At 45.0% G+C, this 19,330-nt stretch overlaps 2 protein-coding genes across 2 annotated transcripts; one reads left to right on the top strand and one right to left on the bottom strand.

Moving 5' to 3' along the window:
* Nucleotides 1–444: 444 nt before the first annotated feature.
* stbd1 (starch binding domain 1) lies at nucleotides 445–5,564 on the top strand. The gene is made up of 3 exons (XM_053410667.1): nucleotides 445–757; nucleotides 1,834–2,234; nucleotides 2,582–5,564. The coding sequence occupies exons 1-3, from the start codon at nucleotides 445–447 to the stop codon at nucleotides 4,436–4,438; spliced, it is 2,571 nt and encodes an 856-aa protein (XP_053266642.1). The 3' UTR covers nucleotides 4,439–5,564.
* Nucleotides 5,565–9,448: 3,884 nt separating this feature from the next.
* Nucleotides 9,449–19,285, bottom strand: atp8b5b (ATPase phospholipid transporting 8B5b). Its single transcript, XM_053411045.1, has 28 exons — nucleotides 18,965–19,285; nucleotides 17,922–18,003; nucleotides 17,770–17,828; nucleotides 17,499–17,612; nucleotides 17,099–17,197; nucleotides 16,889–16,950; nucleotides 16,699–16,771; nucleotides 16,542–16,612; nucleotides 16,377–16,459; nucleotides 15,773–15,931; nucleotides 15,189–15,277; nucleotides 14,491–14,684; nucleotides 14,180–14,388; nucleotides 14,043–14,086; nucleotides 13,780–13,945; nucleotides 13,465–13,653; nucleotides 13,260–13,375; nucleotides 13,016–13,180; nucleotides 12,788–12,899; nucleotides 12,599–12,704; nucleotides 12,349–12,499; nucleotides 12,010–12,193; nucleotides 11,709–11,932; nucleotides 11,475–11,558; nucleotides 11,095–11,340; nucleotides 10,876–11,014; nucleotides 10,655–10,785; nucleotides 9,449–10,500 (listed from the first exon to the last, which is right to left on the bottom strand). Exons 2-28 carry the CDS (start codon nucleotides 17,974–17,976, stop codon nucleotides 10,240–10,242), a joined length of 3,585 nt encoding a protein of 1,194 aa, XP_053267020.1. The 5' UTR covers nucleotides 17,977–18,003; nucleotides 18,965–19,285; the 3' UTR covers nucleotides 9,449–10,239.
* Nucleotides 19,286–19,330: the final 45 nt, after the last annotated feature.

Below are 19,330 nucleotides of genomic sequence, written 5' to 3'. Positions count from 1 at the left end.
GGTCCAGTGTCAGGATGACCCTGACCACGACTGTGCTCAATAAGGACTCATTTCACTGGAGAAAGGCAACATGAGTGTTAATCCTATCAGAGGGAGGATAACAGACACATTGGCTGTATGTGTGTAGAATAGGCCTCTTCATCATCCTCCTCTTCCTCCACCACCTCCTCCTCCTTCTCCTCTTTTATGAATGAACGCTGGAGTCCCCGTGACCCAGTCAGCCAATGAGCAGCTCGCACCTGCAGACGTGCGCAGCCCTGCAGCAACAAGAGGTCAGTGCGTAAACGTGGAGCAGCAGCAGCTCCTGTCGGATCGTCCAGGCCTGCATGCGCACTCAACCACAGACACACACACACGCACACACACACACACTACAGACACACAGACACACACACACACCAGCAGCAGCAGCAGCGGGGATCTGATCCACACGTCTGCGTCGCGATGCCGCTGATGAACGGGAACAGCGTAGCCCTGGAGAGACGCATGGACCTGGCGTCGCTCTTCTGCATGATCGGCCGCCACGGACCCGCCGTGGCTCTGGCCGTGATCGCGATGGTGTCGGTGCTGGCGGCGTTCATCATCTACCGGACCGTGCGGGGGAAGACGCAGAGGAAGGCCACGGCCGCGGCCGGGGATGGGGACGGAGACGGGGACAGGGAGAGCCCCGGAGCGCGGAGGGACGCGTCGGGGGCGAGTTGGCCGGAGCAGGAGCTGAGCCCTGGGGATCCACGCAGCTCCTCCTCCGAGGCAACAGGTAAATAGATCCAGGAATAACAGACAGGTGTCATAATGATATATGAACCCATAGATAACGTGTTTATGACTTCTGCGTTGATCTTATATCAAAATACTGCCTGTGGAGCAATATCACAGACATATGATCGTCCTGTAACAGATATAACTCCATAAATACACAATATCACAGTGGGTACTGCGAATAATATTTAATATCCAGCCTGGTGACAGTAGTACTGTAAAAGATAAATATAGATATACTACAGAGCTGACCTCGTTCTAATGTAAACTGGTATTTTAAAAGGAAATGATCCAGTCTGATGAGAATACTTTTGTCAGATATTTGCAGAGATTGGCTGCAACTTAAGTACCTTCCAATAGTTTCTTATTTTAATTATGATTTAATTATGTAAAACCTTCATTTTAATGTTTCCATATTCTTCATTTAAGGATTTTATTTGACCTTTAGTGAACTTGTTTGGAAGTGTACTGTTAAAGTTGTTTGTGTCTCTGAGATTTTATGAGCTAAACATACGATGAGCCCATAAAATAGGTCGCCTTGTCATAAATAAATAACCCACTATAAATAAATAAAGTGTGCAGCGGTATTTAATGATCATAGTTCAACCTGGCTTTAAGACTATCTTAGTAAGTGCTCACATATTAAAGCAACACTTCTAATAATCAAGTTATAGATATAACACCCACAGGGGACATTTTATCAGGTTATGAGACAGACAGAAATCGATCTAGTAAGTGGACTCAGATACAGACACAGTGAAAGAAAGTGAATAATGAGGACAAAGTTTAGAGACTTATATGACCAGGTCAAATAAGGCCTGAAATGGAGAAGACACTCAAACAGCCAATCACTGCTGATTGGATTGATTGGATTCCCCTGTGATGAAATCATCTGCTGTTTCGTTATTTCACAAAAAGGTACAAAGGTTGAAAAGATAGTTTTCAAAAGCTCTATCTTGTTTGTCTTAGGATTAGTTGATAGTATATGACGTTTTCTCATGACGTTCTTATCAGGTTTGTACTTTAATCGGATAAATATGCTGAATGACAGTTTGATCCCTGTTCTCTCAACAGATGTGAGCGATGAAGTTTCCTCAGAGAAGAAGGACGATGCTGATCAATGTCAACGTGATCTGAAACTCAGGCATCGTCGAGCTCCTGCTGCTGAAAACAAACCTTCCTCTTATTCTCCTGCGGGGAGCTACGTCCAGATACCGGAGGACGAGAACATGACTGCACCCGACTCAGAGGCAGGGACAGTGGTCCAGGACTCTCACAGAGAAGCAGAGACGTACACAGAGGAGGCCACTCACAACCTGGAATGTGACACGACCACGGTGGCTGAAACGAAGGTGGAGAGGGCAACACATGATGGAGTAAGAGAAGAAGAAGTCCTCGAGGAGGTCCAGGGGGACGGAGGCTGCTGGAAGGAGCTAGAGGGGATTCGTGACGAGCGACACAAGGAGGTTGAGAAGGTATTTGAAACAAGCTACAAGTGGGTCAGATGGATGATGGCTGAAAGAACATTTTAGGAAGGTGTATAATATATATAATATTTACATGGACAAATGCAGTGAGCCCCACTATAATACTTTTATAATAAAACTGTGTAATATTTAAGCTGTTTCTCTTTTCACAAAAAGCAGAAAATACTAAGTTAGCAACTAGCTAGTAAAGAAAGTGGTTAAAGAACATTTGAGCACAACACAATTGTTCTTGATTTTCTGATCAAATTATTCATCTATTTCTGAATTTGACTGAATGATTTTCTTTATCCACGTCTCTTGAGTCTCATTGGCACTTTTTGAACTTGTCCTTTTAGGAGTTTGAAGCCGAGGATCAGGACGATGGGAGTGTGACCACAGACGAAGATGACTCTTGCTGTTGTATCTGTTATGGCAAAGCCGAGTTGGAAGAAGAGAATCACCCTCGAGATAGTATCGACGACAGCAATCATTCCAGTTATCAGCTCTCTCCAGAGGAAGAAAAGGAGAACGAGGGTGAGGAGGCTGAAGAGGAGTTTGTAGAGCAGCAGCTTGCTCCTCAACAAGACGAAATCTGTCCTTCCACGTGTGAACAGGAACCGTCTTCACCGCAGGATTGTCAACAACCACAAAGTGAAGAGAAACAAGATGAAATCTCCAAACCTCTGGATAAAGACACGGATTTCACTGATCCTGGCTCTGACGCACCTTTGCTCCAGAAGGAGCTTCACCACAAAATCAATCAAACATCTGCAGACTACACGTTGGCTGAAGAAAGCGTTGACCTTCATTTGCCGTCTCAGGACGAGGACCAACAAACTGTCCGATTGTTTAATAGTGAAGCTGAAGATACGAGCGTCACTGCTGCTCCTGATGCAGCTGTTTGCGATAATGATAAGATTACCACATCTGTGATGTCTGAGGAAATATCCCCCCCTGACACGTTGGCTTTACCCCATGACCTAGGAAGTGACCGAATGCAAACTAATGGCACGAGTCCGGACCTTGACCTTCTCATGTGGAAACCTCCATTACCGTCTTTGGAGCGGAGTGAGCTGAGGGATCAGGACGAGGGCAGCAGGTCGTCTCCTGCTGTTGAAGCAGAGAGCGGGATATCCAGCATGGCTGCCAGTCCTGATTTACAAGATGCTGGTCATGACTTTGGAGAGACAATAGAAAATATGTTAGTTCCACAACTGGATTGTGATCAAGAGTCAGAAGAAGGGACAGATTCCAAAAACAACCTCTACGCCGATGATGCTGCTGTTTCTATCATGAAGGCCGATACAGCCGGTCTGGTTTTTGGGCCTTACCCATCACGTGTCTCCCATCAACCCCACAGCGAGCACACGGGCGAGGCCAAGTTCGACTCGTTTGCAGACAACCAGGACACGTTTGGCCACGAGATCGAGGACAGTTACCACACAGCACTGGAGCAGCTTATGTTGCAGATCTCAGCGAATGCAATGAGCACAACCGATGAGCTGAGGAATCAGACAGATGAGAAGGTGGTTGTTGAGGTTGTGGAGAAGAAGGAGAAGGAAGACGTGAGATCTGCAAATAAAATGAAAACAGAGGCAGAGACGGAGAAAGAAGACGACTACGAAAAGACTGAAATCAGTATCATGGAGGCGACTATGGACAATAACGAATGGATCACGGACAGTTACCAAGTCCTTCCCTGGATGAACATTACCGTCCCGTCTTTTTCCCAAGACCACAAAACCACCGACCAGCCTCCCGCTGACTATCGCCAGCCCGGCTCTTCTCTCACCGATGTTTCACGTGTTGATACAGAGCCCCCCCCATCCACTGAAGACAAACAAACCAGCTCTCTCTCTGCTCTGGACGATAATACTGAGTACAACAAAAAGGTCGTTGCCGTCCATCCGATGCCCCAGAATGTTAATGTGACGTTCAGCCTCCACTATCTCACTCGCTCGCCGTACCAGACGGTGGCTGTCACTGGGAACCAGCAGGAGCTGGGGAACTGGAAGGAATTCGTCCCACTGGAGAGGGCCAAGGACGGGCACTGGGCCACGGTGGTCAGCCTCCCCGCGGAGAGCCAGGTGGAGTGGAAGTTCGTGCTGGTGGAGAAGGGTGAAGTGTGTCGCTGGGAGGAGTGTGGGAACCGGCTCCTTGATACAGGATCTGGAGACGAGCTGACTGTGCACAAGTTGTGGGGATTATTATAGGATGAGTCTCAGAGGAAAGGGGCTAAGGAGGAGAGAGGGACTTTGACATGAAACAGACTGGAAACTGGACCAGATTAAGTTTAAATTGATCTATAAATCCCATCACAAGAGCCCGATGATGATATGTTGGATTAAAATACTCCTTGAATCAAATATGGAGTCTTTGTTAAAGGAAAATTTGTCTTTTACAACAAAATAATAAGAACAATTTTGATAATAATACAAAATGTATTGTTTCAAACCCCTAAAATGTGAATTTATTTTGCTTTCTTTCTGATTAAATGATTGATTGAGGAAAACAATTAATCCAAGGAGGAAACCTTCGGCTTTCAGAACTTGACTAAATACAACAATACATTTTCCAAAATTAGTCAAAACCTACTGCAAACCTATACTTGTACATTTAAACACATGGGTGTCTGATAAACAAATAGTTCTAGACACATAACTTTTACTTTATACACATCTTACCCAGTTTTAAATCTGCTCTCTCATATATTTTTCAGAGAACTGTCCTTAAAAAATGCCTTCTTCATTTCTGTGGCAATCTCTTTGGATGAAGCACCTTTTTAAAAGTCTGTCATTTAATGCAAGTGTCAATTTTTCTATAAATAATAAATATATATATATATATATATATATATATAATATATAAATTATACCGTCCATATGCTGCTTGAATACCCTCCAACAATCTATGATAGGATATGCACATTGTTCACTTTTACTATAGCAATAATCGAAGCAATAATTGTTCTGTATGCTGTTTGGCTGGCGTTATTATCAGGTATTCATGAGTTAACCACTAAACTGTGATATGGTTTCAATGCTGCTTTTTATCTTGTGTGCATGGAAGATTCTCATAGTTCTATTAATGTGCCTTTTAAACAGGATTTGTTTCTGTGTCGCCACAACTTTGCTTGAATGAATTACTTTCACATTTATTATTTCTCAAACGTATGCAGTCAGTTTTTTTTCCATGTTACTAATCAATGTAAACTCTGTATCTCAGATCATGTCAGAAGTATCTTAATATGCAATATTCTGAAGATAATAATATTCTTGAATGTTAGTACGATGGAGTTTGTTACCAAATAAATAAATAAAGAGTCTGTCGTTGCTCTGATGTGTTTCCCCTGCAGGTTGATTCACTCTTAAGTCAATTTAACACAAGATTACATTGTGAGGAAATACAATGTCACTGTCATTTTCATCTAATTTAGTTTTTAAATCAATACTTTTCATATAAAATGTCGTATTTTGCTCCAGAAACTCTCTGAACGTGCAGTAAAAGGGCAGAATAGATGTATGTATCTGACTCTCTATCAAACTGTCTAATAGATCAAAAGATATGTTTTCAGGATCTGAATCCGATAAACCTGTTTCTATTTTTTAGAATTTGTTTCTGTGTAGATGTTCAGCTCCACTCAGCACTGAAGGTGACTCCGCTGGTTCTGGAGAGGACTCGAGCTTTTCGTCTGAATCGTGACGAACACACTCACACATGCACAGATGCAATTTCTGGCCACGCTGTAAATGATTTATCTGAGCTGCGAGGAGCAGGAAGTGTTTTGTGAGGTCAGACCGCACAAAAGCAATGCAGGGAAGATGCATCATGGGAAAGAAAGTGGTTTATCTGGCTATCTGTACATTTAATGTTCCAGGAAATGGAGAAGTTCATTAAGTTAATACGCAGTAATTAAAGAAACAGATCAATGTGAATAAACAGACTTTAGAAAATGAAGAAACAGCAGCTCAATGGCCGACATATTCAAATATATATATAAAAGTTGAGCTGCCACCATGTTCCATGTCATAAATGTCTGTGACATGTGATCCCTGCTCCACATTGGGACGACCCCCTCCTACAGGAGCCTCACAGGTTCAACCCCTGTGCACCTGAAAGACAAACACTCGTTTGACCCACTTCAATATCGGGTCAATAAAACTCTGTCCCAGCTCGAGGTCACGTGATCACTCTTCCAGGGAGTCCAGGGAACTTTTGCCCGTTGACCCCAGAGCAGCGAGCCAGATACAACAAAACACAACGGTGCACGAAGGTTGTGTTTACAGAGAGCACACTGACAATCTGAAATGATCTGCTGGGTCGAGTGTGTTGATTTGTGTGTGTTTGTGTGTTTGTGTGTGTGTGTGTGTGTGTGTGTGTGTTTGTGTGTGTGTGCTCTTTCTAAGGTTGAAGGTAATCCTTTATTTAGACACACGGCTCACAACTGACACCACTCAGTCTGCTCATGCAACCCACACACACACACAGACAAACACACACACACAGAGACACGCACACAATGTGTCAAACGTCTAAACAGTTGAGCCACGGTTAGAAAAGTTTGATCTCTGTTAAGGCAGAAGTCTTAACGCTGAGTCAGAGGTCTAATGTGGAAACAGCTCGGTCTTACCCATCAAATTATTATTAATACATCAGGTGCTGATGGTTAATAAACAGTCTGCAGATCTTCAGTCCCAACATTTATTTACTGTGGATATTGATTCTTGTAGGCGAGTCAGATCACTGTGTTCCTTTCTGTTGCAATGTGCAGGCCCTGCAGCTTGGCAGTAGAAAGATAAAGTGTAGAATAAAACAAGAGTCTTATGAGAAACAAAATAATAAATACAGGTGATAAGCTAAGAAACAAAAAGGTAAATCCTGAAATGATAAGACTATAGAAACACTGCAGACGATAAGGAGGGCAGGAGACAGGAAAAACAAAGCCAGCAACACATAATAAATCTCAAAAGAAGACAAGAAACAAACAGAAGGACGACCAATCAGCGGGCGGTTGGACCCAGAAACTTCATAAATGAAACAAACAAAAAACAGGACAACCACATCTGAACCTTGTCCTCCTCTCCAGCCTCCTTTAAATCCCCCCCCACGTGATCACGCTCATCACGAGCACCTGAGAGGAGAAAGGAGAGGAAGAGGAGGAGGAGGAGTCCATGGACCAAACTGAAACCATGACCCTTAGATTTCAAGACACCGTCTGATACTGAAAATGACGTCTCTATTAAAGCAAATTAAATTCAATCTGGAGTTCAGTGATTTCTACTCTACAGTTTCCTTTGGTGCACTCGTCTCCAGACTTTTCTCCGCCTGTTGCCTGAGACACTGAGACACTCAGTGATCCTCAGACCGAGCTGGAGCAGCGAGTGTGAAATTCTCTTTCTCTGCAGGTTCAGTCTCCTCTTACAGAAGCAAGCCACTTGCTTTGTACTTGAACTTTGACCCAAGAGGGTTTTATGATGATATCAGGTATATGTTAACGTTCATAGATATTTGTACTTCATTGTATTTGTACTTTTTTCCAATATTTTCATGTCTGTGTTGTATGAGCGGGGAAACGTCTATTTTTTATTTATTTTTTTCTCCTTCTCCATTATTGCTCCTTGTTGTGAATCTTTATATTTCAATGACGTGTTGCAGGACAGTAAAATGTGTTCAACAAAACCGTATCATCGTTGTCGTGCTTGTGTGAAGGGTGTGTCCCACAGGCTATTTATACAACATGTCAGGCCCCGGTCCTGCTCCGCTCGCTGGGATCATGCAGTGACCTTCACTCACCAGTCTGCTGACTGTGCAGCATGGACCTGAGGGGCGGAGCCAGCAGGGTTAAACTGCAGGAGGAGGAGGAGGAGGAGGCTCCATTAGCTGTGCATTGTTTTGAATGATCAGTGTTTAACCTTTGGGATGAAGCTGTTTGGTGTTGATGTTGCATTCTGATGTGGAAAACCTAAAAATACACTTTAACAAGGAATTTAATGCTTCCACTTCATCTCCTCTTTCAGGGGCTTTTCTGCAAACGTAAGCCTTTAGGAATATTTGGTGAATATTATATGTCTCACTGTACATTTCAGCACAAACCCACTCACTGTAATGTGAACTAACCTGTTTCCTGTGGATCACAGAGGAAACTGAAAGCTTCTCTGGATCCACGCCACACAGGGACAGCCCACCTCCGGGGATGTCATCGCTGTCCCAGAGGACACTGCGGCTGTGGGCTCAATGCAATGTATGTGTGTGTGTGTGTGTGTGTGTGTGTGTCTGCACTGATGCACAGTTCAGTAGAGTGTGTGTGTGTGTGTGTGTGAAGTGTGAGAGGAGAAAAAGAGAGGGAGCCAGAGAGTGATAGAGCAAACTGCTGCTCACATAATGCACACTGATCTGGAGGAGCTTCCCTAAAAGAGGTCAGCTTATTAAATATGTACAACAATCACAGGTATTTCTGTCCCTCGCAAGGAATCTGACAAACTGCACAATTCAACGTGTGCAGGTTTAAATAAAGTCTAAACCAGTCAAACCAGCACGTACAGGCTCATTTCTTTACTCTTCATATGTTCCTCATATTTTCGTGCTTCCTGTATTTCTTGATAATAATCGGTTGCATCTTTGGATTATTTTCCTCATAATAAAAATGTGCATTTGTTCACTAGTTGATATTATTATGATCATGGTCCCCTGAATGAAAAAAAGACCCAGTGAACATTGAATTAAATGAAGTAAAATACATCCATATAAAACTGGGTATAAAAATGTTTAGGTTACACTTGAGAATATTGTATTTATAAACATTTGAAGGTCACGATGTTAAAATATGTGTCAGGAGTGAGTATTTATATATTATATTTATCTGCTTGTCTATGATCTGTCCCCAGTTAAACCCATGACTCTTCCTTTATATCACTGTCTCTGTAAAGTTGAAACTCTTGCAGAAAGACAACACTGACCCCTGGCTGCACTTTGAAAACACTGTGGTACCTGAAGTTTTACCCCCATGATAGTGTGAATATTAAAATACAGATCACAAACACGAAGCATGACAATAACAAAACAATGTTTAATGTAAATAATCATGTAAACAACAGTGTGGAAAATAGGTTCATCACAGTCTTCAACAGAAATCACCTTGTTTCACTTTCTCAAAATGACACCCTGAGTTTTAATTCACTGGAGGAAAATTTAAAATAATTAAAAGGCACAAAATGCACCTCCGGCTTCTGACGTAACCATTAAAAAGATAAAGAATTTGGTTTGTATGACACAATATTCATCAGTTTTCTGAGTGTCCCAAAGCTTAATATGAGCTTCGTGCTGTCTCAGATCTGCTGCGCCTGAGACAGGAGATCATCACAGAGAACATCATAACACATTTGAACTTGATTTACATCGAATGCAGTAATGCAGAGTAAAGTTTGAGACAGTTGTACTTCCTGTGTGAGAGCCGATAACATCTTTTTAACAATGATACAAATATTCACCCATTAGAAAAAAGCCAGAGAGGCATCGGAGCGTTTGGAGCTAAAGCCTCAAAACGAAATGTACAAGGGGTCAAAAGAAAGTTTCTATTAAAGTAATTTTACAGCTTTCTGTTTGTCTCTTTGTGACACAGCACCAGACATGTTTTACTGCAATCACCATTAAACTGATGGAATAAAGTCACTAACGGCACCATGACCAGTTAGAGGCTGCAGCATTAGCCAGATTCCCACTTGCCTTCCCAGTAAGAACTCGAAGGGACATTAGTACTTTTCAAAATCATTACATCTATATTTAAAAGATTAAAATAAGTAATTTACTTGTAATCAACTATTTTAGCTAATTACTACATTTCATTGAGGACTAGCTCGTGATCGCCCTCTAGTGGAATTGCAGCCAATCTTGCAGCGTTAAAAGGAGGTGGGACAGAATTTTTTAATAAAAAGTTTGACCTGGTAAGAATCCAGGTGGTGAACTTTACCCAGTGCATCCTCTCACGAGTGAGCTAAGCTTCAAAATAAAAGACTTTCTACAGCGTCGGGTCCTGCTCCTCGGTGATGGTGCGGTAGTGCTGAGGCTGATTCTGGGCCAGCGGGGACTCAGTGGTGGCGAACAGCACCGGTCGACTCTTCAGGGGCCTCTTCAGCAGGAACCTCCGGGACGTCACCAGCTCCCCGAAGCCCTCGGAGTGGGAGAAGGCGTAGCCGGATTTCCGGGTGCTGATTCTCCTGGCAGGTTTGCGGTGAGGTGTCGGGGCCGGCAACGCCTCCTTCCGCACCTTATGTCTCACCTGGAGGGGGGGGACAATCAAAAATATTCATTACATTATTACATTAAACATGAATTTCTGATTTAATGATATGTTTATCATATAAATAGGCCCATTTGTAACCTGACACTTAATGTGGGAATCAAACACATGATGGAGGTGTCTCCTGCGTCACCTTGTCATTGATGGTGGGCCGGATCTGGAGGAGGATGAAGCGGATCGCCACCACCGGCAGAATGCAGAGGAGGGTGGACAGGAAGATGGTCAGCCACACGTTGGGCTGGTTCAGAGAGTTCCTCGCCGTACCTGGAGAGAAAACATCCTCCTGTCAGTGATCCCACAGAATCACAGGAGGTGCAGGGAGGAGGGGCGGTCACAGGAGGTCACTCCACTCACCCATGAAGGGGAAGGAGGAGGTGAAGATGAGGAACATGCCGTTGCTGTACATGGTGAATGTGATGGCAAAGTAGGCGGCGAGGCTGCCCCACACAAAGAACTGGTTCACGGCCGTCCAGTAGTAGGTGTCCAGACACAGCTGGGACACAGGCAGAGAGATATTGATTTAATAAAACGCCTAACTTGCTGCTTCTGGCACCAGGGGCCTGCTTCCCTCACCTGCGTGTTCACCACCACCAGCAGGGACGTCTGGGCCAGCAGAGCGAAGGACTGGTAGTCGGCGATGTCTTTGCCGTCGTCCCGGACCGTGTCGTGCATGGCCGCCCACGGGATGAAGAAGAGGATGAGGGAGCTGTAGGCGCTGTGCAACATGCAGCGCACGAAGGCTTTCTTACTGAAGTAGAGGTTGAGCTGACCCGGAGAATAGAGCTGAGGATACTGGAAGCTCCAGCGGTCGTTCACGTCCTGCAGAGACACAGCAGGGGAGAGAGAGAGAGAGAGAGAGAGAGAGAGAGAGAGAGAGGAGAGAGGAAGATGAGCCACAGGGTGAATTCAGTTTAAAGATATTCAACTATAAGATTATTGGATATTGCTCCTACCTGGTCAAAGAGGCTCAAGGCGAGGATGGGGAGAGCTGTGTACATCAGGTTGTACAGAGTGATGAACCACTCGTCGTACACAGTCTATGAGCAACAACATGAAAACACCTCAATAAGTTTGTGTATATTGTAGAAAGCAACATAAATATAATTGATTTGTAAATTGGAATGTTTATAAGGTTTTATAAAATGCAGGAAGGTCACAGACAATCGATTCCACCACGTGTCCCTCACCTGAGCGGAGAAGCCACAGAAGAAGGCGTACCAGAAGTGCACGAAGGTGAAGATGAAGTTCTTGTAAAAGAAATACTGCAGGAACTTGCACATGCGCAGGTAGGACCAGCGGCCGTGCACCAGCAGGAGGCGCTGGAGGTAACGGAACTGGGCGAAGGAGAAGTCGCTGGAGAGGACGGCCTGCATGCCCTCCTGCCCACTGATGCCCACTCCGATATGAGCAGCTGGAGGACAGACATCCGAGTGAGACACACCATTTGCACTGTGAGATACATACAAATATGAATGCGGCTCTGCTTACCCTTGATCATGCTGACGTCGTTGGCTCCGTCCCCGATGGCCAGAGTCACGACCTGCTTGTATTTCTTCACCAGCTGCACCACCTGGGCCTTCTGCAGAGGAGTGACCCTGCAGCAGATCACCGTCTGACACATGCAGGCCGTCCTCAGCAGCTCCAGATGCAGGTCCTTCTCCAGAGCGTAGGCCTGAGGGCCACAAGGAAGGAGGAGGAAGTATTTATTTCATTGGTTTTTCAGACTTTGCAGCTACACTGATTCAAACTGTGGGACATTCAGGCATCTTGTTGATTCAGCAGGTACTGGAAACGTCTCGTGCCTGAAGATTAAATGAAACTTCTTACCAGACTGTGTCCGTTGATGATGAGGCCGTAGTCTCCCTCCACCTTCTCGTCCTGCACCGTCTCAGTTTTGCGACTCCAGAAGAGGCCGGCCCGGTCCAGGACCACCGTCGGCTCGTCTGCTGCCTCGGGACACATTTCCCTCCTCGCATTCCTGGAAGAAGTTACTTACTCGTCATTTTTATCCCAGTTACTTTAAGTATAATCGAGCAAAATAAAAGCTAAAACAGTCGCCTGTGTCCGTCCGACTTACTGAAGCTCCTCTTTGACTCCTTCAGGCGTGTTAGCTGCCACGATGAAAATCTTCTTCATCTCCTCCCTCAGCATGTTGCAGGAGTAGCCGATGTTCTCCGCCGTCTCTGTTTTCCAAAACATCATCACTTTAAAGCCACTTATCTTCTCAGTTCATTCCCTGAAACGGTTTCTTTTCTCGTGCACTTACCTTGTTTGTCTCCGGTCAACACCCAGATCTTGATGTCAGCTTTAGCCAGTTGCTCAATGGTCTGTGGAACCCCGTCCTGCAGCTTGTCCTCGACAGCGGTCGCTCCCAGCAGCTGAAACCCACAGAGTCCAAGTCAAGGTAAACGGGCTGAATATGTTTTCCTCCGAATGACCAACCGAGAAGTTAACTCGCTAAAACTGTCTCTCAGTTCTCCACAGGCGGACGAACCATGAGGTCTTTCTCCATCTCTTCATAAAGCTCATCGAGCATCTCCTCCCGTCCATCCATGGCGCAGCTGGCCTCATGGTGGCGCTGTTTCCAATCCTCCATGTAGCCCTCATCTATGTCCTTGTAGGCCAGAGCCAGCGTGCGGAGGCCGTCTCCTGCGTATTCCTGGACAGTTCAGAGCAGTTACCAACTCAACTCCTGACCTCTCTCTGACGTCTGGTTTACATTGGACCACTTCACTCACGTTCAGGTGTCGGGTGGTGTCCTTCATCAGTTGGTTGCAGGACGAGTGGAGTCTTTCAAAGATGATGGTGTCGGCTCCTTTGCAGAACAGAGTCAACTTCCCCTCGGGGCTTCGCACTGGGAGTCAGAGGGAGGAGCAAGTTCTTAAATAAATGAAAGTCTTCGGCAAATCATTTGGAAAACGTCTGGTCACCACCTCCTCTCACCTATGACCGACATCCTCTTGCGCACGTTGTTGAAGTCGAGGACGGCCAAAAGTTCGTAGACGACTTTTTCGCCCATCTCGAAGACGGTGATGGTCTCTGGTGTTCGTGAGCGGAACACAAAGCCGAAGTTCCTCGCCGCCGTCACCAGAGCGCCCTCGTCGGGGGACTGGGCCTGGTAGTGGAGATCTCCTGCCGACAGAGAAGCAGAGGAAAAGATTATTGATTTTAGGATAAAAGATAGATTGGAGGTAAAGCTGTACGATGGCTGTTTTTGTAGCCTTGCAGTAATAAAGACGTCCATCGGAGGACGCTCACCCTCTTTCTTCTCCTCGGGCATGACGGTGTGGCACAGAGCCAGCAGGCGGAAGAAGGCCTGAGCCTCCAGGTTTCCCTCCTTCACCGTCTCCACCAGGCTGTGGTCGTGGAAGGAGAACTTCGGATCCGCCAGCTTGTTCCATTTGAAGTCAACTTTCTCCGTCTTCTGCGATTTGACAAAAAACAAACAGACAGGAACAAGTTTGAGAAATAAACAGGTTGCACATAGTTCATGCAAAGATTTTCCAATGTTCTCCTCTCACCTCTGTGATTTCCACCCTTTGTTTTGCAAAGTCAAACAGCTCCCCTGAAAAAACACAGACACACAACCTGAACTCAGTCACTCAGCCTCGTTGGGTCCGTTCCACCCTGCAGGTCTCATTACCACGGAGCCGCTCACCGTAACTCTTCCCGTTGATGGAGCACTTGTTGAAGGTCATGATGTTCTGCGTCAGGGTGCCCGTCTTGTCGCTGAAGATGTATTTGATCTGTCCGAGCTCCTCGTTGAGCGTGGTGGTCCGAGCCTGGGCCGGGGTGTCGCTCTTGGGGTAGTACATCTTCCTGTCCCAGTCGATGTAGAAGCTGTTCCCCAGGCGGATGATCTCCACGCTGAAGCACAGGAGGGCGGGGGGGGGGGGGGGGGGGGGACGTCAAAGTGTGACACGATGACGAAGAGCAGACCGGATTCTCTCACCTTGTTCATTTCCATACCTGACGTAGAGGGAGATGGGCACCACCGTGTTGAGGACGATGACGTAGGACCAGAAGGAGAGGAAGGAGGAGAGGGCGGCGTCGATGCCCGGCTCCCGGGGGAGGAAGGGCGTGAACACGAAGCCCTCACGCACCTCCCAGATCGCGTTGCCGATGGCCATGACGGTGCACATGGCCGCCAGGAAACCAAAGATCTGATCGAATTAAGAGACCATAAATCAATCAGCTGGAAAATGTATCTGCATTTAAAAAGAGAAATCAATGCTTCAAGTGCATCAAGTGAATAAATGATCTCCACATTTAAAACTTTACTTTTCTCTCTTTATATAAATGTCTGTCTAAAACAACATTAATGACTTTATATCAAGATGGATGAAACGTCTCCACTTCCTGCTCTTGGGACGTCATTTTGGGTTTATAATTATTTGACTATAAGTTTTTAGTTTCGGTGCATGTCCCATCTGCTAACATGGAGGGAGGGGGGGGGGGAAGATGTTGCATCATACATATTTTATAGATCATAATAATAGTTTAGCTCTTACAACAGCATATTTAACACTTTGCGAACATGAAGATGTTTGTTAACAATGTCCATGGCCAGCCCATGTGTATTAGTGTGTGTGTGTCTGTGTGCGTGTATCGAGTGTGCATGTGTGTGTCTGTGTGTTAGTGTGTGTGTGTGTGTGTGTTAAACTCACAGACAACACCAGGACATTCATCAGGTGGTCGATGCTCGTCCGTTTGAGTGTCGTCTTCCCACTGTTCTGCATCAGCTTGGTGTCGGGACCTGGAGACATTCAGTTCAAGATCCGTGGTTTTCAGTTGAAGGAAGTTGCCAAATATTCGTTCACTGCTTCTAAAAGCAAACTCGTCTGTCCATTTTGAATTAAGAATTAAGAATTAAGGTTTTTTTCATGGGTTAAAGTCCATGTTAGTGAATAAAAGCTAATAAAAAGGCGGCCTGGTGATTTGCCAAAGTGGTAAAACTGTTAAACAAATATTCACACCTATAAAACATATCATATAAAACTTCTGTGTTATCTCATTTGTTTGTTTCATCTGTTACTGACGCATTTTACCATATTTATTCATTATAATTTTATAACTTTTCCATATTTGCTGATTCTGTTCTGCAGCTGCATTTTATGGAAACTCATTTCTACCGAAGAGGAAATAAAGATGTTTGATAATAATAATAATAATAATGCTTCTGATGAAGCCTGATCCAACAGAAAGTAGGAATGTTCGTCTCATTCAACTCATTCTATGAAACACCACTCACCTCCGAAGATGACCAGGCCGAAGCACCACTCCGTGTTCCTCAGGGTGCACCCCCGCAGCAGCACCTTGTCGTTGTCCAGGGAGTAGCCTTGTCCGCTCAGGGTCATGGTGCCTTTGAACTTGTCCAGCCGGTTGTTGGGAGGCTCACAGCGCACTTCACCTGAGGGTCAGGGGTCAGAGGTCAGAGGTCACCATCAAGGAAACAGAGTAAAGGTCCAGGTGAAGATGTGCCTGTACTAGAACGTGAAGCTAAAACAGCAGATTATATCTTTATATCTTATATCTACAGTCTTATTATCAAGATTTTACTTTAATCTTCAAGAACAATGAGTCATGATAAAGATAAAGAAAACTGCATCACAGGGAAAAACTTGATCGAGTTATTTCTGAGAAAAAATAAGGTCAGAATTATTAAATGAATATTATTATGGTCTGACTAATTTGGAGGAACCTCCAGAAGAGAACAAAAACAGAAAACTGTTTCTTTTTTACTCTATAATTATATCTTTAAAAAGTTATGTCACATATCTCTTTATATTATTATTCTAGACCAAAAGTCCAGAATAAGAAAACAAGATCTATTTAATTTTCTGTCGGCCTCTCACCATTGAAACCAGCCAGTGCCTCCACGCTGTCCCCCAGGTCTCCAGTTACAGTCAGGGCCTGTTTCACCTTCAGATTGGTTTCACTGTGGGGGGGGGGGGGACAACAAGAGGACATGAGGACGATGCAACTCAGAGACAAAGTGAGACAGTCAGTGAGACACTCACCCGTCTAGTTCTGCTGTTTCCACATACACCAGATTGAGCGGCTCACTGCTGGACAGCAGCAGGAGGTCGGCCTGAGGAAAGCAGCAAATAAACATGTTTATAAATATGATATCTTTTAATAAAGCTGTGACCTTCACTCTGAACTCTCTGCACTCACTGTAACAAACTGATTGTTCTCCAGTTTGATGATGTCTCCGACCTGAACGTTCATCCACCGCTCACTTCTCAGTCTGCACCAAAGAGACAAACCATGAACTCACCACAGAGCTCTGAGCTGCTCCGTCAATCACAAACTGAGAAACTGGACAGAATATTAAAAACAGAGTGAAATCTGCGTCCTCACTCACTCTCCATCGATGAGGACGTCCACTCGGCGGTTGTTCACCTGTTTGTCGCTTTTGTGTCTGTTCTACTCAGACGACAAAAAAGAAAACAGGTTACTTTTTAAAACCTGTGGCTTTAGTTTCATATTAACTGTCATAAACTTGAGTTAGTTTCCTAATTAGTTAGTTTATTTTTTATATTTTTCAGTTTTGCGTGAGGTTAATTGAGCTCACTATGTCATCGCTGGCGTCCTTGACGGCTGTGATGGACAGCACGAGCATCAGAGGCACGGCCGTGGTGAACCAGGAGAGAGAGGAGATTTGTGGGATGAGCTGTGAGGAGACACACACACAAACACACACAAACACACACACGCACAATAACATTAGAATTACCTTTAAATAACATTTGTGAATAACTATATCTGTTAATATCTTCCAGCAAAAAGAACCACGACCTTCGACAAGTGGAATTCATGAAACTCTTTTAAAGGACAATCTACAGATTCACTTCTCGTTGGCTTGTGAGCAGACGTTTGTTGTCAGATCGATTAGAAGCTGTGCGTCCGGCTGCGTGTGAAGCCTCATGACGCCACATAGTAACATCAGAAAAGAGGAAAACCAAAATGTCTACCTGCAGTAACAAGAGGAAGAGGAAGTAGGTGTTGGCGAGTCTCCCGAACTGCTCGAAGAGGTTGAGCGGCAGGAAGGTGAAGATGTTGTACTTGGAGGTCGTGATGGCATTGTTCTGGAACGAGACAGACGCCTGTCAGTCAACATGCACACAATACTCCCCCCCCCCCCCCCCCCCCCACCCCACACACACACTTGTTATAAATCTGAGCAGAGGTAGAAGAGGGTCTCTCACTTCCTGTCCACAGAGGAAGTTGAGTATCTTCACTTACGGTATAGTTGTACGAGAGGTTGAAGGGTCGGTCGTTGGCTCGCAGGTGTCGCTCCACCTCTGTGCAACACAAGATTCAGAGCAGGTCGTGGGTGAAGGTTCGATTCTCTCACTTCACTTCAGTACAGGTTGATGTAAAGCATCAGGTCTCACCTTGTTCGGCCGGTTTCCCACACAGCTGGAAAACATTGGACACGGTGGATCCCATGTTCAGCTCAGATTGTCCATCCCACACCTGAGGACGTGTAAAGAGTCGAATCTTATAGTAATTTATACATATAAAAGGGGATTTATCTGATATTCATCTTCATGATACTTATACATCAATATATATGCTGCCACGTTCCAGAAGGTGTTTGACCTACAGATTCAGATTTATCTTTATTCTTAATCTTAAAAAGTGCAAAACAGCTTTGGATGTTCAACAAAAATACTGATGAACAAAGTTTTCTCAATATGGTGACTATGAAATAAACTTTACGTGTCTGTCGTGATATTCTGGCGATGAAAGAAACTGTTGAACGACAGTCGGAGACTTTCTACGACAACATGTGAGCTACAACTCAAAGAGCTGTAAAGACACTCCCTTCACAACCCTTTGTACCCGAGTACAGATTACAGCAGACAATCCATAACGGCAAAGATCGAGATGATATGGTGCGAGCATTGAGATTGAGATGATACGACTAAGAAGAAAGAAATTAGCAGATATAGAAGAAGAACCAGGCAAACGACTGGAAATGAAGTCTCTGGTTTTAGATTTGTCGTTTTCCGGTATCTTGGATTTCGCAGATGGACGTCAGAGTGAAACAGGAAGAACAGAAAATGAAAGAATCAGCGGAACTCAGTGCCCTGAATGAGCAGCAAACACATACAAGAGCCAATCCCCCTGTTTTCTTTCTACGAATAACTACATTTATTATATATTTATGTCAAATTAAAGATAAATAAGATTCATTCTGGTGCACAGATCAGGAAACAGGCGGCTCCACGTTTCACTCACTGTTATTGTTCGACTCTCACACTCACAATCGATCGGAGACCGAGCCACCGGGCCTCAATATTGATTAGTTATGTTGTTCAACTATGTTTTAAAGGTTTCGAAGGCGAGAGACTCTCTGATCTTCATCCACAAAAGTACCAGAAGTCCAATATTTCCCCAAAGTATGAAAACCAAACGATAATCAGGCACATACCTTAAAGAAAAATGTGATTCCTCGTGTCCCCCTCACACATAAAGGCCCAGTGAATGACACAGAAGCGGGAAAACGCCTCAAAATTCAGTCTTCGCTTTGCTTCCGCCGCAGATGAAGAGAATCCAGGCCCTGGTCCGTGCTCGGCCTGGACGCCCGGGCACCAGCCTCGTCCCCAGGCACAGGAAGGGGTCAGACGTGGGGCCTCCGGCTGAATGAAAGACACCCAGGATGGACGACTCTGGCTCTGTGGTGCTGTGGTGAAAGAGACGCCTATACAGCAGAGGTTTCAGGTTCAAGCAGGAAGAGCTGGGATCCCCCCCCCCCCCGGCAGCCAACAGCTCCGAGCTTGAACAAACAGTGCAGCGA

This window comes from Pleuronectes platessa, chromosome 19 (assembly GCF_947347685.1).
Source record: "Pleuronectes platessa chromosome 19, fPlePla1.1, whole genome shotgun sequence".
Lineage (NCBI taxonomy): Eukaryota > Metazoa > Chordata > Actinopteri > Pleuronectiformes > Pleuronectidae > Pleuronectes > Pleuronectes platessa.
The sequence above is the reverse complement of the archived record's forward strand: the minus strand, read 5'-3'. Positions and strand labels throughout refer to the sequence as shown.

Coding starts and splice junctions, on each gene's coding strand:
- stbd1 (XM_053410667.1), top strand. CDS start 445: ATGCCGCTGATGAACGGGAACAGCGTAGCCCTGGAGAGACGCATGGAC. Junction 758..1,833: donor CTCCTCCTCCGAGGCAACAG/GTAAATAGATCC, acceptor TTCTCTCAACAG/ATGTGAGCGATGAAGTTTCC. Junction 2,235..2,581: donor GACACAAGGAGGTTGAGAAG/GTATTTGAAACA, acceptor TTGTCCTTTTAG/GAGTTTGAAGCCGAGGATCA.
- atp8b5b (XM_053411045.1), bottom strand. CDS start 17,976: ATGGGATCCACCGTGTCCAATGTTTTCCAGCTGTGTGGGAAACCGGCC. Junction 15,278..15,772: donor CGGCCTGGTCATCTTCGGAG/GTGAGTGGTGTT, acceptor GAATGTCTCCAG/GTCCCGACACCAAGCTGATG. Junction 13,181..13,259: donor ACACCACCCGACACCTGAAC/GTGAGTGAAGTG, acceptor TGAACTGTCCAG/GAATACGCAGGAGACGGCCT.